The sequence below is a fragment of the Oncorhynchus mykiss genome, chromosome 2, assembly GCF_057628025.1.
Source record: "Oncorhynchus mykiss isolate SJ-2025 chromosome 2, ASM5762802v1, whole genome shotgun sequence".
Taxonomy (NCBI): Eukaryota; Metazoa; Chordata; class Actinopteri; order Salmoniformes; family Salmonidae; genus Oncorhynchus; species Oncorhynchus mykiss.
The window spans coordinates 103,932,004-103,956,837 of NC_143023.1; the positions used below are offsets into that span (position 1 = coordinate 103,932,004).

The 24,834-nt window shown below is 46.4% G+C and overlaps 1 protein-coding gene across 1 annotated transcript; it reads right to left on the bottom strand.

Moving 5' to 3' along the window:
* Positions 1 to 13,617: 13,617 nt before the first annotated feature.
* On the bottom strand, positions 13,618 to 22,511 carry LOC110501451 (immunoglobulin superfamily containing leucine-rich repeat protein 2). Its single transcript, XM_036961261.2, has 3 exons — positions 22,198 to 22,511; positions 18,327 to 18,572; positions 13,618 to 17,678 (listed from the first exon to the last, which is right to left on the bottom strand). Exons 2-3 carry the CDS (start codon positions 18,561 to 18,563, stop codon positions 15,780 to 15,782), a joined length of 2,136 nt encoding a protein of 711 aa, XP_036817156.2. The 5' UTR covers positions 18,564 to 18,572; positions 22,198 to 22,511; the 3' UTR covers positions 13,618 to 15,779.
* Between the last annotated feature and the right edge of the window lie 2,323 nt (positions 22,512 to 24,834).

Here is a 24,834-nt window from a genome sequence, read left to right on the forward strand (position 1 = left end):
TGTAAACATTATATAAAGTGGTATTGTTTAAAGTGGCTAGTGATACATTTATTACATCAATTTTTCATTATTAAAGTGGCTAGAGATGAGTCAGCATGTTGGCAGCAGCCACTCAATGTTAATGATGACTGTTAAACAGTCTGATGGCCTTGAGATATAAGCTGTTTTTCAGTCTCTCGGTCCCTGCTTTGATGCACCTGTACTGACCTCGCCTTCTGGATGATAGCAGGGTGAACAGGCAGTAGCTCGGGTGGTTGTCGTCCTTGATGATCTTTATGGCCTTCCTGTGACATCAGGTGGTGTAGGTGTCCTGGAGGGCAGGTAGTTTGCTCCAGGTGATGCGTTGTGCAGACCTCACTACCCTCTGGAGAGCCTTACGGTTGTTGGCAGAGCAGTTGCCGTACCAGGCGGTGATACAGCCCGACAGGATGCTCTCGATTGTACACCTGTTGAAGTTTGTGAGTGCTTTTGGTGAAAAGCCGAATTTCTTCAGCCTCCTGAGGTTGAAGAGGCGATGCTGCGCCTTCTTCACCACACTGCCTGTGTGGGGAATTTAGTGCTCCTGAAGCCCAGGCTGTGGCAGTGAGTGGATAAGGGGAATGTAGTGCTCCTGAAGCCCAGGCTGTGGCAGTGAGTGGATAAGGGGAATGTAGTGCTCCTGAAGCCCAGGCTGTGGCAGTGAGTGGATAAGGGGAATGTAGTGCTCCTGAAGCCCAGGCTGTGGCAGTGAGTGGATAGGGGGAATGTAGTGCTCCTGAAGCCCAGGCTGCGGCAGTGATTGGATAAGGGGAATGTAGTGCTCCTGAAGCCCAGGCTGTGGCAGTGAGTGGATAGGGGGAATGTAGTGCTCCTGAAGCCCAGGCTTCGGCAGTGAGTGGATAAGGGGAATGTAGTGCTCCTGAAGCCCATTTCCCAGGCTGCGGCAGTGAGTGGATAAGGGGAATGTAGTGCTCCTGAAGCCCAGGCTGTGGCAGTGAGTGGCTAAGGGGAATGTAGTGCTCCTGAAGCCCAGGCTGTGGCAGTGATTGGATAAGGGGAATGTAGTGCTCCTGAAGCCCAGGCTGTGGCAGTGAGTGGCTAAGGGGAATGTAGTGCTCCTGAAGCCCAGGCTGTGGCAGTGAGTGGATAAGGGGAATGTAGTGCTCCTGAAGCCCAGGCTGTGGCAGTGAGTGGATAAGGGGAATGTAGTGCTCCTGAAGCCCAGGCTGTGGCAGTGAGTGGATAAGGGGAATGTAGTGCTCCTGAAGCCCAGGCTGCGGCAGTGAGTGTTGAGTTTAGTCAAAAGCAGCTCTATATTATGATGATGCACAAAAGGTATATTATTATATCGATAAATAAATTAAAAAGACGTTATTTGTTAAAATCACTTTGTCTGCTAAATGTAATAGCATAGCATGTATTTACAATTTAGAACCCAGTCTAAATAACCAACTCTTATCCCACAATGCATTTGTTCTCGATATAGCTCTTTCATATCAGTAAGAAAAATGTCTACAAATGTGAAGGAAAGAAAAACATTTTGTTATTTTGCTAGAATACAAAACAAGCTTCAGGTGTGCTTGATCACATACAGGCCAAAGCCCTAAATCATTAACCCTATATAAAACCCGATTTTCTCATTTAATGCACAGCAGTTTAAAGATATACAACCGCCAAGTTGAATGCCTCCGGAGTGGCGGAGCTGGGACTGCATCGCAGTGCTTTAGGCGTCACTACAGACCTTATTTGATCCCAGGATCAAAAAGTTGAAAAACATTGTGCTGAACCAATGACAGGAAATCTGAGGATGCAAACGTGTTGTTAGATAATTTATTAATTTCACGTACATAAAATCATATAAAAAATCTTGAAAGGTCGGGAGATATTTGTACAACATCGTTGGGACAGTAACTCACAAAAACTCACGATGCATAAAAATACAGGACACTCAAATCCACCTGATGCTCTTTAAAGTGTCAGTTGATGATACTGTAGAAACGGATCATTTATGCTTTCACCAAAAAAAAATACAATTCCTTTCAATTTCACTGGGTCTTTACATCACATTTCGACATTAAGAACAATATCTAAATTCCTATAGAATAGGCCTACGCTAAAAAAACACACGAAGGAAATAAGTATAATAAGTCATCTGTGTGACATGCCATGGACATGTTCAGATTCATTAGATGTTAAATAAGTCACATGTCAAAGCCCTCACATTACATTAAACAACATCAGTTGACAGTGAACCGGGAACATGCCTTGACTACATAACATGATGTTCCCTCTTTGATCATCACAGCTGTCACGAACCTCGCCGAAGATGGTGCCTCTTCCTGTTCGGGCGGTGCTCGGCGGTCGTCGTCGCCTGCCTATTAGCTGCCATCGATTCCCTTTCCGTTTGTTTTGGGTTATTGGGTAATTGGGTACACCTGTTTTGTATTAGGGTTTGTTTGTAGGGTATTTAAGGGCACTAGGCCCGCTGGGTATTTGTGCGGGCTTGTTTGTGTTACTCTGTGTTTGATGGTGTGATTTATTCGAGTCTTTATTCTCCGGACTATTTTGTCCTGTTGTTTGGACTGGCAACTTATATACGCCCTGTGTGTTGGCGTGACTGTTTTGTGGCGCTGGGGAATAAATTTGAAGAAAGACTGAACCCTGCTCTCTGCGCCTGATTCCACCCACCACACCTAGTTGAGCGTAACAGAAGCCTGCACCACCAGAAATGGAGTCAGCAGGAGCAGCGACCACTCCTCTCCCCACTATGGAGGAGCGCGTCCATCACCACACAGCTGTCCTCCATCGGATTGGTACCGCGATGGACCAGATGATGGAGAGGATGGAACGATGGGAGAGGTGTGGTCTCCCGACGTCTACCCCAGCTCCCCCACTGCCGACACCACCTACTCCACCTACGTCGTCCTCTGGGTCCGGCGCACTGCGTCTCTCCCCCCCGAGGGAGTACGATGGAGCGGCGGCGGCTGGGTGCCAGGGATTTTTGCTCCAGCTAGAGCCCTACCTGGCTACCGTGCGTCCGGCTCCCTCGGGTGAGGAGAGTGTGAGCCTCCTCGTCTCCTGTTTAACGGGTAGGGCCCTGGACTGGGCTAACGCAGTCTGGAACAGTCCAGACTCGGCTCGGGACAACTACCTGGAGTTCACCCGCCGTTTCCGAGCTGTGTTCGATCATCCACCAGAGGGTAAAGCGGCGGGTGAGCGACTGTTCCACCTCAGACAGGAGACGAGGAGCGCGCAGGACTTCGCGTTGGAGTTCAGGACCCTAGCTGCTGGTGCTGGGTGGAATGACAGGGCCCTGATGGACCATTACCGGTGTAGTCTCCGGGAGGACGTCCGCCGGGAGCTAGCTTTCAGGGACACAACTCTCTCCCTGGATGAACTAATAGACATGTCTATTCGATTGGACAACCTGCTGGCTGCCCGCGGGCGCTCCGATGGAGTTGGGAGGAGCTGCATCTAGGGGGATCAGTGGGGGCTCCTCCTGCTCCTATTGTGGACGGAGAGGACACACTTCGGACCGGTGTTGGAGGAGTCCCTCTGGGAGTCGAGATGGTCGGCGGAACACTCCTCGGCTACCCCAGGTGAGTAAGCACCAAACTCAGTCAGAGCTCCCTGTTGGTCACATGTTTTTGTTAATTTTTTTCCCTGCGTTTTTCCCCTCTCTTCAGCATAAGGCGCTAGTCGATTCAGGCGCAGCTGGAAGTTTTATGGATCGTGGACTCGCCCGTAAATTGGGTATTCCGTTAGTGCAGATAGACCCACCTGTCCCCGTGCACTCCTTAGATAGCCGACCGTTAGGGTCAGGGCTGGTCAGGGAGGCCACGATTCCGCTGGACATGGTAACGCATTGGAATCATAGGGAGAGGATCAGTTTCTACCTTATTGATTCACCTGGGTTTCCGGTGGTGTTGGGGGTTCCCTGGCTGGCTATTCACAATCCCCTTATTTCCTGGAAACAGGGGGTTCTTAAGGGGTGGTCAGACGAGTGTTCAGAGAGGTGTATAGGAGTTTCCATCGGTGCCACGACGGTGGAGAGTCCAGACCAGATTTCCACCGTGCGCATTCCCCCAGAATATGCCGATTTGGCTATCGCTTTTAGTAAGAAGAAGGCGACCAAATTACCACCCCATCGACGGTGGGATTGCGTGATAAACCTCCAGGAGAACGCTGCACTTCCCCGGAGTCATGTGTACCCACTGTCACAGGAGGAGACGCTGGCTATGGAAACATATGTCACGGAAGCTCTGAGACAGGGGTACATTCGGCCCTCCATGTCACCCGTCTCCTCGAGTTTCTTTTTTGTGAGGAAAAAGGAGGGAGGTCTGCGTCCATGCATTGATTATCGAGGTCTCAATTCGATCACAGTGGGTTTTAGTTATCCGCTACCTCTCATCGCTACGGTGGTGGAATCATTCCACGGAGCGCGTTTCTTCACAAAACTGGACCTCAGAAGCACGTATAATCTGCTGCGTATTCGGGGAGGAGACGAGTGGAAAACAGCGTTTAGTACCACATCAGGCCACTATGAGTACCTCGTCATGCCGTATGGGTTGAAGAATGCTCCAGCCGTCTTCCAATCCTTTGTAGATGAGATTCTCAGGGACTTGCACGGGCAGGGTGTGGTAGTCTATATTGATGACATCTTGATTTATTCTGCCACACGCGCCGCGCATGTTTCCCTGGTGCGCAAGGTTCTTGGGCGACTGCTGGAGCATGACCTATACGTCAAGGCTGAGAAATGTGTGTCCAAACCAGCCGTTTCCTTCTTGGGTTATCGCATTTCCAGCTCGGGGATGATGATGGAGTGTGACCGCGTTAACGCCGTGCGTAATTGGCCGACTCCGACCACGGTAAAGGAGGTGCAGCGGTTTTTAGGGTTTGCCAATTACTACCGGAGGTTTATCCGGGGTTTTGGCCAAGTAGCGGCGCCCATTACCTCACTGCTGAAGGGGGGGCCGGTGCGTTTGCGGTGGTCAGCAGAGGCTGATGGAGCCTTCAACCAGTTGAAGGCACTGTTCACTGGGGCTCCCGTGTTGGCGCATCCGGACCCTTCGTTAGCATTCATAGTGAAGGTGAATGCGTCCGAGGCTGGGGTTGGAGCCGTGCTGTCTCAGTGCTCGGGCACGCCACCGAAGCTCCGTCCCTGCGCTTTCTTTTCTAAGAATCTGGGTCCGGCGGAGCGGAACTATGATGTGGGGGACCGGGAGTTACTAGCTATGGTAAAGGCCCTGAAGGTGTGGAGACACTGGCTAGAGGGGGCTAAACACCCTTTTCTCATCTGGACTGACCACCGTAATCTGGAGTATATTCGAGCAGCGAGGAGACTGAATCCGCGTCAGGCTAGGTGGGCCATGTTCTTTACACGTTTTAGATTTACGATCTCTTACAGACCAGGTTCCCTCAACACTAAGGCTGACGCGCTGTCCTGTCTCTATGACGCCGAGGACCGTTCCATCGAACCCACTCCCATCCTTCCAGCCTCTCAGCTGGTGGCCCCAGTGGTATGGGAGGTGGACGCGGACATCGAGCGGGCGTTGAGGGTTGAACCTGCGCCTGCACAGTGTCCGACTGGTAGAAGTTACGTACCGCTTGGTGTCCGTGATAAGTTGATTCGGTGGGCCCACACACTACCGTCAGCGGGTCATCCGGGGATCGATAGGACAGTGCGGGGTCTTAGAGGGAAATACTGGTGGCCCACCTTAGCTAGGGATGTGAGGCTCTATGTATCTTCCTGTTCGGTATGCGCTCAGAGTAAGGCTCCTAGGCACCTTCCTAGAGGGAAGTTACAGCCCCTCCCGATTCCACAACGACCATGGTCCCATCTCTCGGTAGATTTCCTTACTGATCTTCCCCCATCTCAGGGGAACACTACCGTTCTGGTCGTTGTGGATCGGTTCTCTAAGTCCTGCCGTCTCCTCCCATTGCCTGGTCTCCCTACGGCCCTACAGACTGCAGAGGCTCTATTTACCCACGTCTTCCGGCACTATGGGGTTCCAGAGGATATCGTCTCCGATCGGGGTCCCCAGTTCACGTCTCGGGTTTGGAAGGCGTTTATGGAGCGTCTGGGGATCTCGGTCAGCCTTACCTCTGGTTATCACCCCGAAAGTAATGGGCAGGTGGAGAGAGTAAACCAGGAAGTGGGCAGGTTTCTGAGGTCGTATTGCCGTAGGTCGTAGGAGAATGGGCGAGGTACGTCCCGTGGGCAGAGTTAGCCCAGAACTCTCTTCGGCATTCGTCCACGAATATGTCGCCATTCGAATGTGTACTGGGCTACCAGCCGGTCCTGGCTCCGTGGCATCAGAGTCAGACCGAGGCTCCTGCGGTGGAGGAGTGGGTACAGCGCTCTAGAGAGACCTGGCGGGCAGTCCAGGATTATCTCAGGCAGGCCAGTGAACGGCAGAAGAGAGACGCTGACTGCCACCGCAGTGAGGCCCCGGTGTTCGCACCAGGGTACAGGGTCTGGCTCTCGACCCGAAACCTGCCCCTCCGCCTGCCCTGCCGGAAGCTGGGGCCGCAGTGTGTGGGGCCATTTAAAGTCCTGAGGAGGATAAACGAGGTGTGTTATAGATTGCAACTTCCCTCTTATTATCGTATTAACCCCTCGTTTCATGTGTCTCTCCTCAGGCCGGTGGTAGCTGGTCCCCTACAAGACAGTGAGGTACCGGAGGTCCCTCCACCCCCTCTGGACATCGAGGGGTCCCCGGCGTACACAGTACGAGCTATTCTGGACTCGAGACGCCGGGTGAGGGGCCTGCAGTACCTCGTGGACTGGGAGGGGTACGGTCCGGAGGAGAGGTGCTGGGTACCGGGGAGGGACATTTTAGATCCTTCCCTCTTGAGAGATTTCCATCGCCTCCACCCGGATCGCCCTGCACCTCGTCCTCCGGGTCGTCCTCGAGGCCGGGGTCGGCGCGCTGCGGGAGCCGCGCGTCAGGGGGGGGTACTGTCACGAACCTCGCCGAAGATGGTGCCTCTTCCTGTTCGGGCGGTGCTCGGCAGTCGTCGCCGGCCAATTAGCTGCCATCGATTCCCTTTTCGTTTGTTTTGGGTTATTGGGTAATTGGGTACACCAGTTTTGTATTAGGGTTTGTTTGTAGGGTATTTAAGGGCACTAGGCCCGCTGGGTATTTGTGCGGGCTTGTTTGTGTTACTCTGTGTTTGATGGTGTGATTTATTAGTGTATTTATTCTCCGGACTATTTTGTCCTGTTGTTTGGACTGGCAACTTATTTACGCCCTGTGTGTTGGCGTGACTGTTTTGTTGCGCTGGGGAATAAATTTGAAGAACGACTGCTCTCTGCGCCTGATTCCACCCACCACACCTAGTTGAGCGTAACAACAGCACAATGGAAGTAACAGTTGATAAGCACTGTGCTAGCGAGCATCGTGTCCTGTTGAGGTGAAGCTTACATTTAAAGGCTAGAATACACGTTGCATAAAGGGGACAATTCAATGTCTTCTGCTTTTTACAAGTTATGAGGTCTGTTTGAACTGTCGAACAGCTGTGCTTCCAGTAGTCTATTGTTACTGTAAGAGGAATGTTGTACGTTTTATATACAATGCATTCAGAAAGTATTCAGACCCCTTGAATTTTTCCACATTTTGTTACATTACAACATTATTCTAAAATTGAGTAAACTGTTTTTTTTTTTACCATAATCAATCTACACACAATACCCCATAATGACAAAACACAAACAGGTTTTTTGACATTTTTGAAAATCTAAAAAAAAAAATGTAAAACTGAAATATCACATTTACAGTGCCTTGCGAAAGTATTCGGCCCCCTTGAACTTTGCGACCTTTTGCCACATTTCAGGCTTCAAACATAAAGATATAAAACTGTATTTTTTTGTGAAGAATCAACAACAAGTGGGACACAATCATGAAGTGGAACGACATTTATTGGATATTTCAAACTTTTTTAACAAATCAAAAACTGAAAAATTGGGCGTGCAAAATTATTCAGCCCCCTTAAGTTAATACTTTGTAGCGCCACCTTTTGCTGCGATTACAGCTGTAAGTCGCTTGGGGTATGTCTCTATCAGTTTTGCACATCGAGAGACCGAATTTTTTTCCCATTCCTCCTTGCAAAACAGCTCGAGCTCAGTGAGGTTGGATGGAGAGCATTTGTGAACAGCAGTTTTCAGTTCTTTCCACATATTCTCGATTGGATTCAGGTCTGGACTTTGACTTGGCCATTCTAACACCTGGATATGTTTATTTTTGAACCATTCCATTGTAGATTTTGCTTTTGTTTTGGATCATTGTCTTGTTGGAAGACAAATCTCCGTCCCAGTCTCAGGTCTTTTGCAGACTCCATCAGGTTTTCTTCCAGAATGGTCCTGTATTTGGCTCCATCCATATTCCCATCAATTTTAACCATCTTCCCTGTCCCTGCTGAAGAAAAGCAGGCCCAAACCATGATGCTGCCACCACCATGTTTGACAGTGGGGATGGGGTGTTCCGGGTGATGAGCTGTGTTGCTTTTACGCCAAACATAACGTTTTGCATTGTTGCCAAAAAGTTCAATTTTGGTTTCATCTGACCAGAGCACCTTCTTCCACATGTTTGGTGTGTCTCCCAGGTGGCTTGTGGCAAACTTTAAACGACACTTTTTATGGATATCTTTAAGAAATGGCTTTCTTCTTGCCACTCTTCCATAAAGGCCAGATTTGTGCAATATACGACTGAGTCTCCCACCTCAGCTGTAGATCTCTGCAGTTCATCCAGAGTGATCATGGGCCTCTTGGCTGCATCTCTGATCAGTCTTCTCCTTGTATGAGCTGAAAGTTTAGAGGGACGGCCAGGTCTTGGTAGATTTGCAGTGGTCTGATACTCCTTCCATTTCAATATTATCGCTTGCACAGTGCTCCTTGGGATGTTTAAAGCTTGGGAAATCTTTTTGTATCCAAATCCGGCTTTAAACTTCTTCACAACAGTATCTCGGACCTGCCTGGTGTGTTCCTTGTTCTTCATGATGCTATCTGCGCTTTTAACGGACCTCTGAGACTATCACAGTGTAGGTGCATTTATACGGAGACTTGATTACACACAGGTGGTTTGTATTTATCATCATTAGTCATTTAGGTCAACATTGGATCATTCAGAGATCCTCACTGAACTTCTGGAGAGAGTTTGCTGCACTGAAAGTAAAGGGGCTGAATAATTTTGCACGCCCAATTTTTCAGTTTTTGATTTGTTAAAAAAGTTTGAAATATCCAATAAATGTCGTTCCACTTCATGATTGTGTCCCACTTGTTGTTGATTCTTCACAAACAAAATACCGTTTTATATCTTTATGTTTGAAGCCTGAAATGTGGCAAAAGGTCGCAAAGTTCAAGGGGGCCGAATACTTTCGCAAGGCACTGTATATAAGTATTCAGACCCTTTACTCAGTACTTTATTGAAGCACCTTTGGCAGTGATTACAGCCTCGATTCTTCTTGGGTATGACGCTGCAAGCTTGGCACACCTGTATTTGGGGAGTTTCTGTCATTCCTCTCTGCAGATCCTCTCAAAATCTGTCACGTTGGATGGGGAGCGTTGCTGCACAGCCTTTTTCAGATGTCGATCGTGTTCAAGTCTGGGCTCTGACTGGGCCACTCAAGGACCTTCAGAGACTTGTCCTGATGCCACTCCTGAGTAGTCTTGACTGTGTGCTTGGGGTCATCGTCCTGTTGGAAGGTGAATCTTTGCCCCAGTTTGAGGTTGTGAGCGCTCTGGAGCAGGTTCTCCGCAAGGGTCTCTCTGACTTTGCTCCATTAATCTTTGCCTCAATCCTGACTAGTCTCCCAGTCCCTGCTGCCACCACCATGCTTCACTGTAGGGATGGTGCCAGATTTCCTCCAGATGTGATGCTTGGCATTCAGGTCAAAGAGTTTAATCTTGGTTTCATCAAACCACAGAATCTTGTTTCTCATGGTCTGAGAGTCTTTAGGTGCCTTTTGGCAAACTCCTAGAGGGCTGTCAGGTGCCGTTTATTGAGGAATGGCTTCCGTCTGGCCACTCTGCCATAAAGGCCTGATTGGTGGAGTACTGCAGAGGTGGTTGTCCTTCTGGAAGGTTCTCCTATCTCCACAGAGGAACTCTAGAGGTCTGTCAGAGTGACCATCAGGTTCTTGGCCACCTCCCTCACCAAGGCCTTTCTCCACCAATTGCTCAGTTTGGCCGGGCGTCCAGCTCTAGGAAGAGTCATGGTGGTTCGAAACTTCTTCCATTTAAGAATGATGGAGGCCACTGTGTTCTTGGGGACCTTCAATGCTGCAGAAATGTTTTGGTACCCTTCCCCAGATTTTTGCCTCAACACAATCCTGTCTCTGAATTCTACAGACAATTATTTCGACCTCATGGCTTAGCTTTTGCTCTGACATGCACTGTGAACTGTGGGACCTTATATAGACAGGTGTGTGCCTTTCCAAATAATGTCCAATCCACTTCATTTACCACAGGTGGACTCCAATCAAGTTGTAGAAACATCTCAAGGATGATCAATGGAAACAGAATGCACCTGAGCTCAATTAAGAGTCTCATAGCAAAGTGTCTGAATGCTTACAGTGCATTCGGAAAGTATTCAAACCCCTCAACTTTTTCCTCATTCATCTACACATAGTACCCCATAATGACAAAGCGAAAACATATATATGTATAATATATATATATATATATTTTTACTTCACAGGAGAGCTATTTGAATGTTAATCAAAATGTGTTTTTGGGCAGAAATGCCTTCTGGAACATGTGAACTTGCATATGCCTTAATAACAAACTTGCATTTAAATTTGAATAAAATTGTTCAATTATGAGCCTAGTTGGTTTAGCCACGAAAAAGTGAGTAACCTTTCCAGTAGCTATGATTGGCTGAGATAATGAGTGGCTGGACATGCCGAGATGAGTTCGGATTGGTCTACCATGTAGTGCGCTTCTGTCTATAATTTGAACTGGTCAGTATGTGTATGTAATCCTTTCTAACGGAGCTTTGTGAAAGATATCAGGTTCATGATGTCACTGCGCCAACTGTCGATAAAACTGTTGCTCTCCACTTTCTTGAGGACCGAGTTTTGAAATCAGGGGAATTAGAGTATGATAGCTAAAGAGATGGAGAAAACACCTGTCTCCGGATAACATCTTCAAACTAAGGGCAACCATGGCATCCGTGACAGAGAGGGCGAGGAGTCCATCCATGTATACGGGCAAAATAGTCTAGCTAGCTAGATATTACACGTTTCTAATTTTGTCAGAAAGTCATTTTCATTTCAAGTTAAAGTGTACTGTTAGCTAGCTAGCTAACATTAGCGGCGCTCCTAGTGGCCGGGGACTTTAATGCAGGCAAACTTAAATCAGTTTTAACACATTTTTACCAGCATGTCACATGTGCAACCAGAAAAAAGAAATCCTAGACCACCTTTACTCCACACACAGAGATGCATACAAAGCTCTCCCTGCCCTCCATTTTGCAAATCTGACCATAATTATATCCTCCTGATTCCTGCTTACAAGCAAAAACTAAAGCAGGAAGTACCAGTGACTTGCTCAATGCAGAAGTGGTCAGATGACGCTGATGCTACACTAGAGGACTGTTCGGCTAGCACAGACAGGAATATGTTCCGGGATTCATCCAATGGCATTGAGGAGTACACCACATCAGTCACCGGTTTCATCAATAAGTGCATCGATGACGTTGTCACCACATTGATCGTACATACATATCACAACCAGAAGCCATGTATTACAGGCAACATCCGCATCGAGATAAAGGCTAAAGGTGCCGCTTTCAAGGAGCGGGAGAGTAATCCGGATGCTTATAAGAAATCCCGCTATGCCCTCAGACAAACCATCAAACAAGCAGTGTCAATGCAGGATTAAGATTGAATCCTATTACACCGGTCCTGATGCTCGTCAGATGGGGCAGGTCTTGAAAACTATTACGGACTACAAAGGGAAACCCAGACACGAGCTTCCCAGTGACGTGAGCCTACCAGATGAGCTAAATTACTTTCATGCTCGCTCCGAGGCAAGAAAAATTGAAGCATGCATGAGAGCACCAGCTGTTCTGGATGACTGTGTGACAACGCTCTCGGTAGACGATGTGAACAAAACCTTTAAACAGGTCAATATTCACAAAGCAGCTGGGCCAGACTGATTACCAGGACGTTTACACAAAGCATGTACTGACCAACTGTCAAGTGTCTTCACTGATATTTTCAACCTCTCCCTGACTGAGTCTGTAATACCTACATGTTTCAAGCAGACCACCATAGTCCCTGTGCCCAAGGAAGTGAAGGTAACCTGCCTACATGATTCCCGCCCCGTGGCACTCACGTCGGTAGCCATGAAGTGCTTTGAAAGGCTGGTCATGGCTCACATCAACAGCATCCTTCCGGACACCCTAGACCCACTCCAATTCGCATACCGCCCCAACAGATCCACAGATGACACAATCTCAATCACACTCCACACTGCCCTTTCACACCTGGACAAAAGGAACACCTATGTGAGAATGCTGTTCATTGACTTCAGCTCAGCGTTCAACACCATAGTGCCCACAAAGCTCATCACTAAGCTAAGGACTGTGGGACTAAACACCTCCCTCTGCAACTGGATCCTGGACTTCCTGACGGGCCGCCCCCAGGTGGTAAGAGTAGGCAACAACACGTCTGCCACGCTGATCCTTAACATTGGGGACCCTCAGGGGTGTGTACTTAGTCCACTCCTATATTCCCTGTTCACCCACGACTGCGTGGCCAAACATGACTCCAACACCATCATTAAGTTTTCTGACGACACAAGAGTGGTAGGCCTGATCACCGACAACGATGAGACAGCCTATTGGGAGGAGGTCAGAGAACTGGCAGTGTGGTGCCAGGAGAACAACCTCTCCCTCAATGTGAGCAAGACTAAGGAGCTGATCGTGGACTACAGGAAAAGGAGGGCCGAACAGGCCACCATTAACATCGACGGGGCTGTAGTGGAGCGGGTCGAGAGTTTCCAGTTACTTGGTGTCCACATCACCAACGAACTATCATGGTCCTAACATACCAAGACAGTTATGAAGAGGGCACAACAAAACCTTTTCCCCCTCAGGAGACTGAAAAGATTTGGCATGCAAAAGATTCTACAGCTGCACCATTGAGAGCATCCTGACCGGTTGCATCACCGCCTGGTATGGTAACTGCTCGGCATCTGACCGTAAGGCGCTACAGAGGGTAATGCGAATGTCCCAGTACATCACTGGGGCCAAGTTAACTGCAATCTAGGACCTATATAATAGGCGGTGTCAGAGGGAAGCCCATAAAATTGTCAGAGAATGTTTTCTCTGTTATCGCACGGCAAACGGTACGGTAGCACCAAGTCTAGGACCAAAAGGCTCCTCAACAGCTTCTACCCCCAAGTAGAAGATTCATAAAATTAAATTCATAAAATTGCCACCGGACTATTTACATTGACCCCCTCTCCCTTTTGTACACTGCTGCTATTCGCTGTTTGTTTGTTTGTTTGTTGCCATTGCATAGTCACTTCGCCCCCAACTACATGTACAGATTACCGCAAATAGCCTGTACCCCCGCACACTGACTCGGTACCGGTGCCCCCTGTATATAGCCTCGTTATTGTTATTCTGTTACTTTTTATTATTACTTTTTATTTTAGTCTACTTGGTAAATGTTTTCTTCTTCTTGAACTGCACTGTTGGTTAAGGGCTTGTAAGTAAGCATTCTACAGTAAAGTCTACACATGTTGTATTCGGTGCATGTGACAAATTAAGTCTGATTTGATTTGGGTCGCTAGCTAATGTTATGTGTATGATCTGTGTAATAATATTACCTGTATCTCAGGGCCATTATAGCCTAATGTTAGCTAGGTAACATTGAACCTGGTTGGTTAGCTACCCGCAGATTCATGCAGGGTAGTAACGTTATGAGTTGGGATTATGGTTCATTGTTTAGCTAGCTAGCTAGCTACATGTCCAAACAAAAGACTCCTCTATGCAAGTAACCATTTCATAGACTGTTCATGATGTCACTGCGCCAACTGTCGATAGACGTAGCTGGTAATTTGCTCTGGCTATCTACTCCGATTTCAGAGCCTCTTGTCTGAGTGTGGATAACTGACAGATTTATGAACGCTCAACACCTATTGACTATGGCCTTTGGCAAAAGTTAGTAATTAAATTGTTGCCAGCAGCACAGTTTCAGTCACCAACACTCTGGATAAAACAGCCTACCCAGCTCTCCTAGGGTGAGTAAAATGGTCAGAGTGAGCTGTTCTCTCATTTGTGTCTGAAAGTAGCCAGCAAGATAGCCAACATTAGTCTGTTAGCTTGAGTGCTTGACTGCTGTTGTTACGTCAGAACACTCAGATCAACCCTACTCCTCGGCCAGAGCGTCCAGCTCTGAACGCTCCGACAGTGAAACACTCTGAATTTACGACAACGCTGACAACGCTGAGATTACAAATGCCCAGAAAACACTCTGGCACTCCAGATTAAATTTATTATCACATCCGTAGTATTTACCAGCCTTTAGTCTTGAAATCTTTGGTTGTTTAGAACATTGCCTCACATGTGAATCCTTAAAGAGTTGGGTGGGGCTAAAGCTTAAGAGGGTGTGAACGATGTTGAATGGGTGTAGACAAAGAAGAGCTCTCCAGTAGGTGTACCAAAATGTTCAAGGGCTATTTTCTCAAAAGTGATTTCCCATTGTTCCTCAACTGTAGTGTACGATATACTATTTTCTAGCTCTGAGTCTCTACTTTTATCCAGTATGAAAAACACAATTTCAAATTTTGCCACATAAGACTGAATCGAGCCGGTCAGTCACATTTTAACATAAGTATTCAGACCCTTTGCTATGAGACTCGAAATTCAGCTCAGGTGCATCCTGTTTCCATTGTTCATCCTTGAGATGTTTCTACAACTTGATTGGAGTCCATCTGTGGTAAATGCAATTGATTGAACATGATTTCGAAAGGCGCACCTGTCTATATAAGGTCCCACAGTTGACAGCGCATGTCAGAGAAAAAAACAATCCATGAGTTAGAAGGAATTGTCCATAGAGCTCAGAGACAGGATTGTGTCAAGGCACATATCTAGGGAAGGGTAACAAAACATTTCTGCAGTATTGAAGGTCCCCAAGAATGCAGTGTTACTAATCTATCGGGGGAGAAGGGCCTTGAGCAGGGAGGTGACCAGGAACCCAATGGTCACTCTGACAGAGCTCCAGAGGTCCTCTGTGGAGATGGGAGAACCATCCAGTTTGTCAAAAGGCACCTAAAGAATGGTCAGACCATCAGAAATCAGAAAAATATACTCTGGTCTGATGAAACCCAGATTTAACTCTTTAGCCTGAATGCCAATGTTCCGTCCGGAGGAAACCTGGCACCATACCTACAATGAAGCATGGTGGTGGCAGCATCGTGCTGTGGGGATTTTTTTCAGCGACAGGGACTGGGAGACTAGTCAGGATCGAAGGAAAGATGAACAGAGCAAAGTAAAGAGAAGTCCTGATGAAAAACTGAGGCTCCAGAGTGCTCAGGAACTCAGACTGGGGTGAAGGTTCACCTTCCAAAAGGACAATGACCCTCAGCACATTGGTGGCTTTGGGACAAGTCTCTTCTTTGGGGTATAACAGGTTACCACTTACTTTCTGAGGTAAAATGAGCTATCCACCTTCATCAGGGCTATCATTTCTACGTGAAATAATGATCTGTGAGTTACCTGCTTTAAAATGTAGTTGAAAGTAACTATTTTACAATCTCTCTCTCCTCTGATAGCATCACACGGCTCTGCTCAGCGACTCAGCTCTTTGTAGTTACCGTTTCCATCCTCAGAGATATTCACCGCCTCGGCGCCCAATGGTAATCTATTGCTGTACTCCGAACCCACCTCAAATTTTAATGTAGAACCCGGCATAGACTCGGTAACCACACTCCCATCCACCTCCTCCCCGTCCTGTCCGTCCTCCCCCTCTCCTCCTATCTCACTTGGGTTAGAATTATTCTCTGACTCTACAAACGACGCCTGGGGGTCGAAATCACCTCCAACCATATGTTTGTCCATTTGATCTGGGTTCTTCTGCGCTGCCTTCATGATCAGTTTGTAAGTCTTTCCCTGGTACTTGTTTAAGAGATGACAGCAGGTTGCTCCCAGCAGAGGGACTGTAGCCAGCACCAACAGGAAGGTACTAACCATCACTATGATCAAAAGAGAAGGAATTTTCATCCTGGTTGTGAAGACAACCTGGACCTGACAGTCCTGCCCTCCGTAGGTCAGACACAGGGTGTAGTTAGTGCCTGGTTGTAGGCCCTGGAACTTATAGGTGTTGATCCCTTCCTCTATCCGGGACCACTGCACCACAGAGTGTCCGTTACCAGTGTTAAAACACAGATAGAGCATGTCCAGAGGGGTTTTGGTTGAGCCTTGATAGAGGCTGAAAGGCTCTTTGTCGACGGTCTCTAGGTTCTCATTGTGGCTGAGGTGAAGGTTGTTCTTACTGTTTGGGAGCTGGAGAGGGTTGAGCTGCACTTTGGCCTCCGTCTCGGATACCTCCAACGCGATGACACCTAAATCAAATGTATATTGTTTCAGCTGGTCCAGACTGAGGTTGAATGCGTGATTGGAGATGTACTGAGTGCCATCGCTGATGCCACACTTCCTGGTAAACGGAAGCTCCTCTGAGCCCTCGCCAGCCTGTACTGAGCCATCAGCGTGTTTAACAGACGACCCAGTTGGATCGTTCTTGGTCTTCTCAGAGTCGGACTTGGGCCAGTTGATGATGTTGTTGGTCATTTTAGGCCCCGGCTTGTTTCCACCAGACGGACGGAGGATCTTATCTGCTGTGGTGTCCAGCATGGAGTTAATGGCTTGTTTCTTGGTGCCTGCCACCACTACCTTCACTGTGCTGTCTGCTTTACCGAGGTCGTTGACAGCTGAGCAGCTGTAGTTCCCATCCTCCTTCTTGCTCATACGGGGGATGATCATAGTGCCGTTCTGGAAGACCAAGAACCGGCCGTTGGTGCTTTTATCATTGATGGGCGAGTCACTATTCATGCTGACCACAGAGGGCAAACTGAATGTGAACTTCTGGTTCCCTGCATTCACCACCTCCCAGCTGACCTCTGGTTTGGGGTTGCCCTTGGTCTCACAGTTGAGAATCACCATAAAGCCCTCGTATAGCTCAGTGTTGTCCAGGTTTGGCTGGTAGGTGATGGACACTGACGGGGCCTTGCAGTCCAGCTTGGGCATTTTGGTCACCAGGGCCCCTTGCAGATGCTCTGGGGCCTCGCAGACGATAGAGTCCTGCTCCGGGACCGAGATCTTAGACTCCGTGATCCAGTCACTCAGCCACTCCAGACTGCAGGAGCAGGTGAAGGGGTTGTTGTAGATCTGAAGGTGAGACATGGAGCTCAGAGAGCTGAAGGTCCCCTGAACTATAGTAGTGAACCTGTTGTTGTTGATCCTCAGGGACCTCAGGTCTTTGAGAGTCGAGAAGGAATATTTAGGGAGGTTGATCATCTCGTTGTTGTTCATCTTGAGCAGCTGAAGGGAGGTGAGGTTGGCCAGGTCTTCCCAGGGGAAGCTGATGATCTTATTGTAGCTGACGTCCAGGTTTCTCAGCTGGATCAGCAGTGCCAAGGTGTCCCTCTCTATGGTCACGATCTCATTGTGGGCCAGCCATAGGGAGGTCACCTGAAGAAGAACACTTTATTAATATCTATTTTCCTGTACCCAGCCCAGCCCATCCCATGTAATATAATCATATAATATATGCCAGTGACTTGCAGTCATGCTTTCAGACAGTTTTCATATGGCTGGCTCCAGTGTGAATCAAACCCACAATCATGGTTTTGCAAGAACCATGATCTGCAAACTGAACCCCACAGGACCATATTCACACACACACCTGGGTGGCGTTAGGACCATATTCACAAACACCTGGGTGACGTTAGGACCATATTCACAAACACACCTGGGTGACATTAGGACCATATTCACGCACACACCTGGGTGATGTTAGGACCATATTCACACACACACCTGGGTGACGTTAGGACCATATTCACACACACACCTGGGTGACGTTAGGACCATATTCACACACACACCTGGGTGACGTTAGGACCATATTCACACACACACCTGGGTGACGTTAGGACCATATTCACACACACACCTGGGTGACGTTAGGACCATATTCACACACACCTGGGTGACGTTAGGACCATATTCACAAACACCTGGGTGACGTTAGGACCATATTCACACACACACCTGGGTGACGTTAGGACCATATTCACACACACACCTGGGTGACGTTAGGACCATATTCACACACACCTGGGTGACGTTAATAAAGCTCTTGGCCTTTAGGAGTTTGATCTTGTTGGCAGAGAGAGAGAGAGTGGTGACGTTGAAGGGGAGGCCTACAGGAACTAATAGCAGGTCTTTGTAGGCACAGTCAGCGAAATGGTGGGCGTATTTATCCAGACAGCTACAGGTATCTGGACAACACTGGGCCAGACCCAACACAGAGTTCCATACAGCCAGGACACAGACCAGACGCCACGACGCCATGTTCACCACCTGAGAACACACAGATAAGATGTTAATTAACAATTCATGAGATTATTTTCTGCTAATCTATACAGATCTTTAAAATACAAAACCCATACATCATGATGTTCTACACAGAAATAATCCTTATGATAATGCATTGAGACATCCTGTGCATCACATCACGACACTACATCACTACACTATATCAATACATCACTACATCACTACACTAAATCAGGACATCACTACATTACATCACTACATCAATAAACTACATCCCTACTTCACTACATCATGACACATCAATACATCACTACACTACATCACTACACTAAATCATGACATCACCACATTACATCAAAAATCTACATCACTACTTCACTACATCATGACACATCAATACATCACTACACTACATCACTACACTACATCACTACACTAAATCACGACACTAAATCACTACATCACTACATCACAACACCACATCAGTACAGTACATCACATTACATCACTACATCACATTACATCACAACAGTACATCATTACAGTATAGCACTACACTATATCGCTTCATCACTACACTACATCACTGCATCATCACATTACATCACTACACTACACTACATCACATCACTACACCACAACAGTACATCATTACAGTACAGCACTACATCGCTTCATCACTACACTACATCACTGCATCATCACATCACATTACATCACTACACTACACTACATCACTACACTACATCCCTACATTACTACAGTATATCCTTACATAACTACACTACATAACAAAACATCACCACATTACTACACAACATCACTTCCTTACATCACTACACTACATCCCTACAATATATCATGATAACACTACACTATATCACAACATTACATCACTACATCACTGCACTACAACACTACACTATATCACTACATTACTACACTAGACCCCTGCACTATATCATTACAGTACATCACTACACTACATCCCTACACTATATCACAATAACACTACACTATATCACAACATTACTACACAACATCACTTCCTTACATCACTACACTACATTACTACACTAGACCCCTGCACTATATCATTACATCACAACACTACATCACTACACTATATCACAACATTACATCACTACATCACTGCACTACGCCACTACACTATATCACTACATTACATCACTACATCACTGCACTACGACACTACACTATATCACAACATTACATCACTACATCACTGCACTACGACACTACACTATATCACTACATTATATCACTACATTATATCACTACATTACATCACTACACTATATCACTACATTACATCACTACACTATATCATTACATTACATCACTACACTATATCATTACATTACATAACTACACTACATCGCCGCACTACACTATTTCACTACACTACATCACTAAATTACATCACCACACTATATCACAACATTACATCACTACATCACTGCACTACGCCACTACACTATATCACTACATTACATCACTACATCACTGCACTACGACACTACACTATATCACAACATTACATCACTACATCACTGCACTACGACACTACACTATATCACTACATTACATCACTACACTATATCACTACATTACATCACTACACTATATCACAACATTACATCACTACATCACTGCACTACGCCACTACACTATATCACTACATTACATCACTACATCACTGCACTACGACACTACACTATATCACAACATTACATCACTACATCACTGCACTACGACACTACACTATATCACTACATTACATCACTACACTATATCACTACATTACATCACTACACTACATCACTAAATTACATCACCACACTATATCACTACATTGCATCACTACACTATATCACTACATTACATCACTACATCATTACATTACATCACCACACAATATCACAACATTACATCACTACGTCACTACACTACAGCACTACATTACATTACTGCATCACATCACTACATCACTACATTACATCACTACACTATATCACTACATTACATCACTACATTACATCACATCACTACACTATATCACTACATTACATCACTACACTACATCACATCACTACATCGCCAAACATCACTACACTGCAATAGACCAGGGCTGTGTCTCAGAGAGGTTATAGGGATTACTGCAGTAGACCAGGGCTGTGTCTCCTAGAGGTTATAGGGATTACTGCAGTAGACCAGGGCTGTGTCTCAGAGAGGTTATAGGGATTACTGCAGTAGACCAGGGTTGTGTCTCAGAGAGGTTATAGGGATTACTGCAGTAGACCAGGGCTAGGTTGTGTCTCAGAGAGGTTATAGGGATTACTGCAGTAGACCAGGGCTGTGTCTCAGAGAGGTTATAGGGATTACTGCAGTAGACCAGGGCTGTGTCTCAGAGAGGTTATAGGGATTACTGCAGTAGACCAGGGCTGTGTCTCAGAGAGTTTATAGGGATTACTGCAGTAGACCAGGGCTAGGCTGTGTCTCAGAGAGGTTATAGGGATTACTGCAGTAGACCAGGGCTTGGCTGTCTCTAGGATAGGTTATAGGGATTACTGCAGTAGACCAGGGTTTGGCTGTCTCTAGGAGAGGTTATAGGGATTACTGCAGTAGACCAGGGCTGTGTCTCAGAGATGGCATAGGGATTACTACAGTAGACCAGGGCTAGGCTGTGTCTCAGAGAGGGCATAGGGATTACTGCAGTAGACCAGGGCTAGGCTGTGTCTCAGAGAGGGCATAGGGATTACTGCAGTAGACCAGGGCTAGGCTGTGCAGATCTCATACAAATACACTTCAACTAAGGACTTTAAGAAAAGGTTTAAATGTTCAATCTGTTTTAACCTGTAATGAAAAGGTTCAACGTGTTCAATCTGTTTTATTGTAATGTTATCTTATTGGTTTCGGGCAACCAACTTCCCGTGTTCAGGCAAATTCATACAGCTACAATTTCACAAAGCTTCCAAATTAACTGGGCAAGACAAATATATAAGTGCCTTTGAACGGGGTATGGTAGTAGGTGCCAGGTGCAGAGGTGTGTCAAGAACTGCAACACTGCTGGGTTTTTCACACTCAACTGTTTCCCGTGTGTATTAATTGCAGGAATGTCCGCCACCCAAAGGACACCCAGCCAACTTGCCACAACATTGTGAAGCATTGGAGTCAACATGGGCCAGCATCCCTGTGGAATGCTTTCTAAACCGTGTAGAGTCTATGCCCGAAGAATTGAGGTTGTTCCGAGTGCAAAAGGGGGTGCAATTCAATATTAGGAAGGTGTTCCAAATGTTTTGTACATTTTGTGTATATTTTCGTTGTCATTTTGCCGTCCGAAGTATAACCTCACAAACTGCACTTATTTCTGAACAAAGAACACTAGTGTTCAAATAAAGAATACAATAGTTGTGAGGTTGTTTTTTTTCATGCTGAGAAATGCAACATTAATTAAACATGGAATGGATCTATGGTTAAAGTCTGATAATGCATCAATCTAATCCTATTTGTCCACATTACTACCGAATAAACATCATATTGGGGTCATAATGCATGTGTGTATATATATATATATATATATTTACATCATTATCTCCAGTTTACTTTCTGATTTCAATCAACTTACCTCTCTGAAATTAAAATTCCCAATCCTTGCAGTTTTCCTAACAGGGCACTATCTGGATTATATCTTCTTTACAACATAAATTAGTGGTCAAAACAAGTAACGTCCTCTGTAGTAGATCCTTTTACGTGTCTTTTCTCCACGCTGATAACGTAGACGGTGGAGGATGATACGGTGCGATCCGAGCCAGTTCCCTCTCGCGACTGACAGAGGACGAACGGTCCACTGCGCGCTCCTGCCGTTAGTCACAGCGATGGTAGAGTTTGTGATCGCGCAGGCAGCCTCTCCCATTCCTTCACCATCATCAGTTCTGGAGTAAAGATAGGCCTTCAAGGGTTCCGGATTCGCCTGCCATCCACGAAAAATATTGATAATTTAGACACTAATGTTTAATTCATTGTTATTTCGACCTAAACTCATTTTTGACACCATTCTCCCCAGAGTTTGGTTTTTCCAGTTACAGGCTTGAGAGATTTGACCAACCTAAACATAAAAGATGAGGAGTTATTTGTAAACATTATGAGTTGTGCTCTGTTGAGTTGGGGACTTAAATAGGTCTGGATGGTTGTAACGAAACATGTTATTGTTGTCATATATGGATGAAAGCTAAAAAAATTTTTTTAAATCACATTGACAGAACAGGAAAATGTGAGGTCCCTCAATTGCTGGCGAAATTATAGGGCTACGTGACGATACATTTGATCATTATGATTATAATAATGAGGCATTGGGCTAATTGGAAAATATGTATATTGCACTACAGTGTGAATTTATTTGCACCAAAGAAAATAACTGATAAACAACCATACAGATAAAAACAGATCAATAATAAAAGCGTGCATGTGATTGGGTTAGGGTTAACCCTAACCCTAACCCAGGGGCTGATATAAAAAGCACAACAAAACTACATACAATAAGTAAATACAAGTTTGTTAAAACAGATAACAAAACCCATGAATCATAAATGTACAAAGGAAGCAATCAGCAATCAGAAATAAAAAAAAAACAACAGTATTTGTTTTGATGGAATAAAGGAAGACAGAAAGATATAGGCCTATTGACACACAAAATGAAATCATCCACCATATCAGAGGTGTTGGCTATAGGCCAACGTCTGGATCAAATCTACAGTGGATCTATTTTCAAATAACTACTGCCATCTTCTGGTTTGACCTGCTGTTCTCCAGTAACAGCCTCATTTCAAGACCATGAAACTTGAAACTAGATTCTGGAATAAAACCTTTGCCTTACAATTTACGATACAAGGACATACATGTTCTGTCTTCAGTTTTTAAAACTATTTTAGCTCTTTGCCTGTTGTGTTGTTGTGTGTATCCACAGGCTACTCAGTCCCTTTCCTCTTTGCCGTGCCCAGCTGCACTTACTATCCATGTATCCCATCTAATGCCCAGCTGCACTTACTATCCATGTACCCCATCTAATGCCCAGCTGCACTTACTATCCATGTACCCCATCTAATGCCCAGCTGCACTTACTATCCATGTACCCCATCTAATGCCCAGCTGCACTTACTATCCATGTACCCCATCTAATGCCCATCTGCACTTACTATCCATGTACCCCATCTAAAGCCCAGCTGCACTTACTATCCATGTACCCCATCTAATGCCCAGCTGCACTTACTATCCATGTACCCCATCTAATGCCCAGCTGCACTTACAATCCATGTACCCCATCTAAAGCCCAGCTGCACTTACTATCCATGTAATCCATCTAAAGCCCAGCTGCACTTACTATCCATGTACCACATCTAATGCCCATCTGCACTTACTATCCATGTACCCCATCTAATGCCCAGCTGCACTTACTATCCATGTACCCCATCTAATGCCCAGCTGCACTTACTATCCATGTACCCCATCTAATGCCCAGCTGCACTTACTATCCATGTACCCCATCTAATGCCCAGCTGCACTTACAATCCATGTACCCCATCTAATGTCCAGCTGCACTTACTATCCATGTACCCCATCTAATGCCCAGCTGCACTTACTATCCATGTACCCCATCTAATGTCCAGCTGCACTTACTATCCATGTACCCCATCTAATGTCCAGCTGCACTTACTATCCATGTACCCCATCTAATGCCCAGCTGCACTTACTATCCATGTACCCCATCTAATGCCCAGCTGCACTTACTATCCATGTACCCCATCTAATGCCCAGCTGCACTTACAATCCATGTACCCCATCTAATGCCCAGCTGCACTTACTATCCATGTACCCCATCTAATGTCTCTTTGGAGTACTGCATCACACTCTTCACCCCACAGACAGCAGGCTAGTTGGGTCACAGACAGCAGGCTAGTGGGGTCACAGACATCAGGCTAGTGGGGTCACAGACAGAAGGCTAGTGGGGTCACAGACAGCAGGCTAGTGGGGTCAAAGACAGAAGGCTAGTGGGGTCACAGACATCAGGATAGTGGGGTCACAGACATCAGGCTAGTGGGGTCACAGACAGCAGGCTAGTGGGGTCACAGACAGCAGGCTAGTGGGGTCAAAGACAGCAGGCTAGTTGGGTCACAGACAGCAGGCTAGTGGGGTCACAGACATCAGGCTAGTGGGGTCACAGACAGAAGGCTAGTGGGGTCACAGACAGCAGGCTAGTGGGGTCACA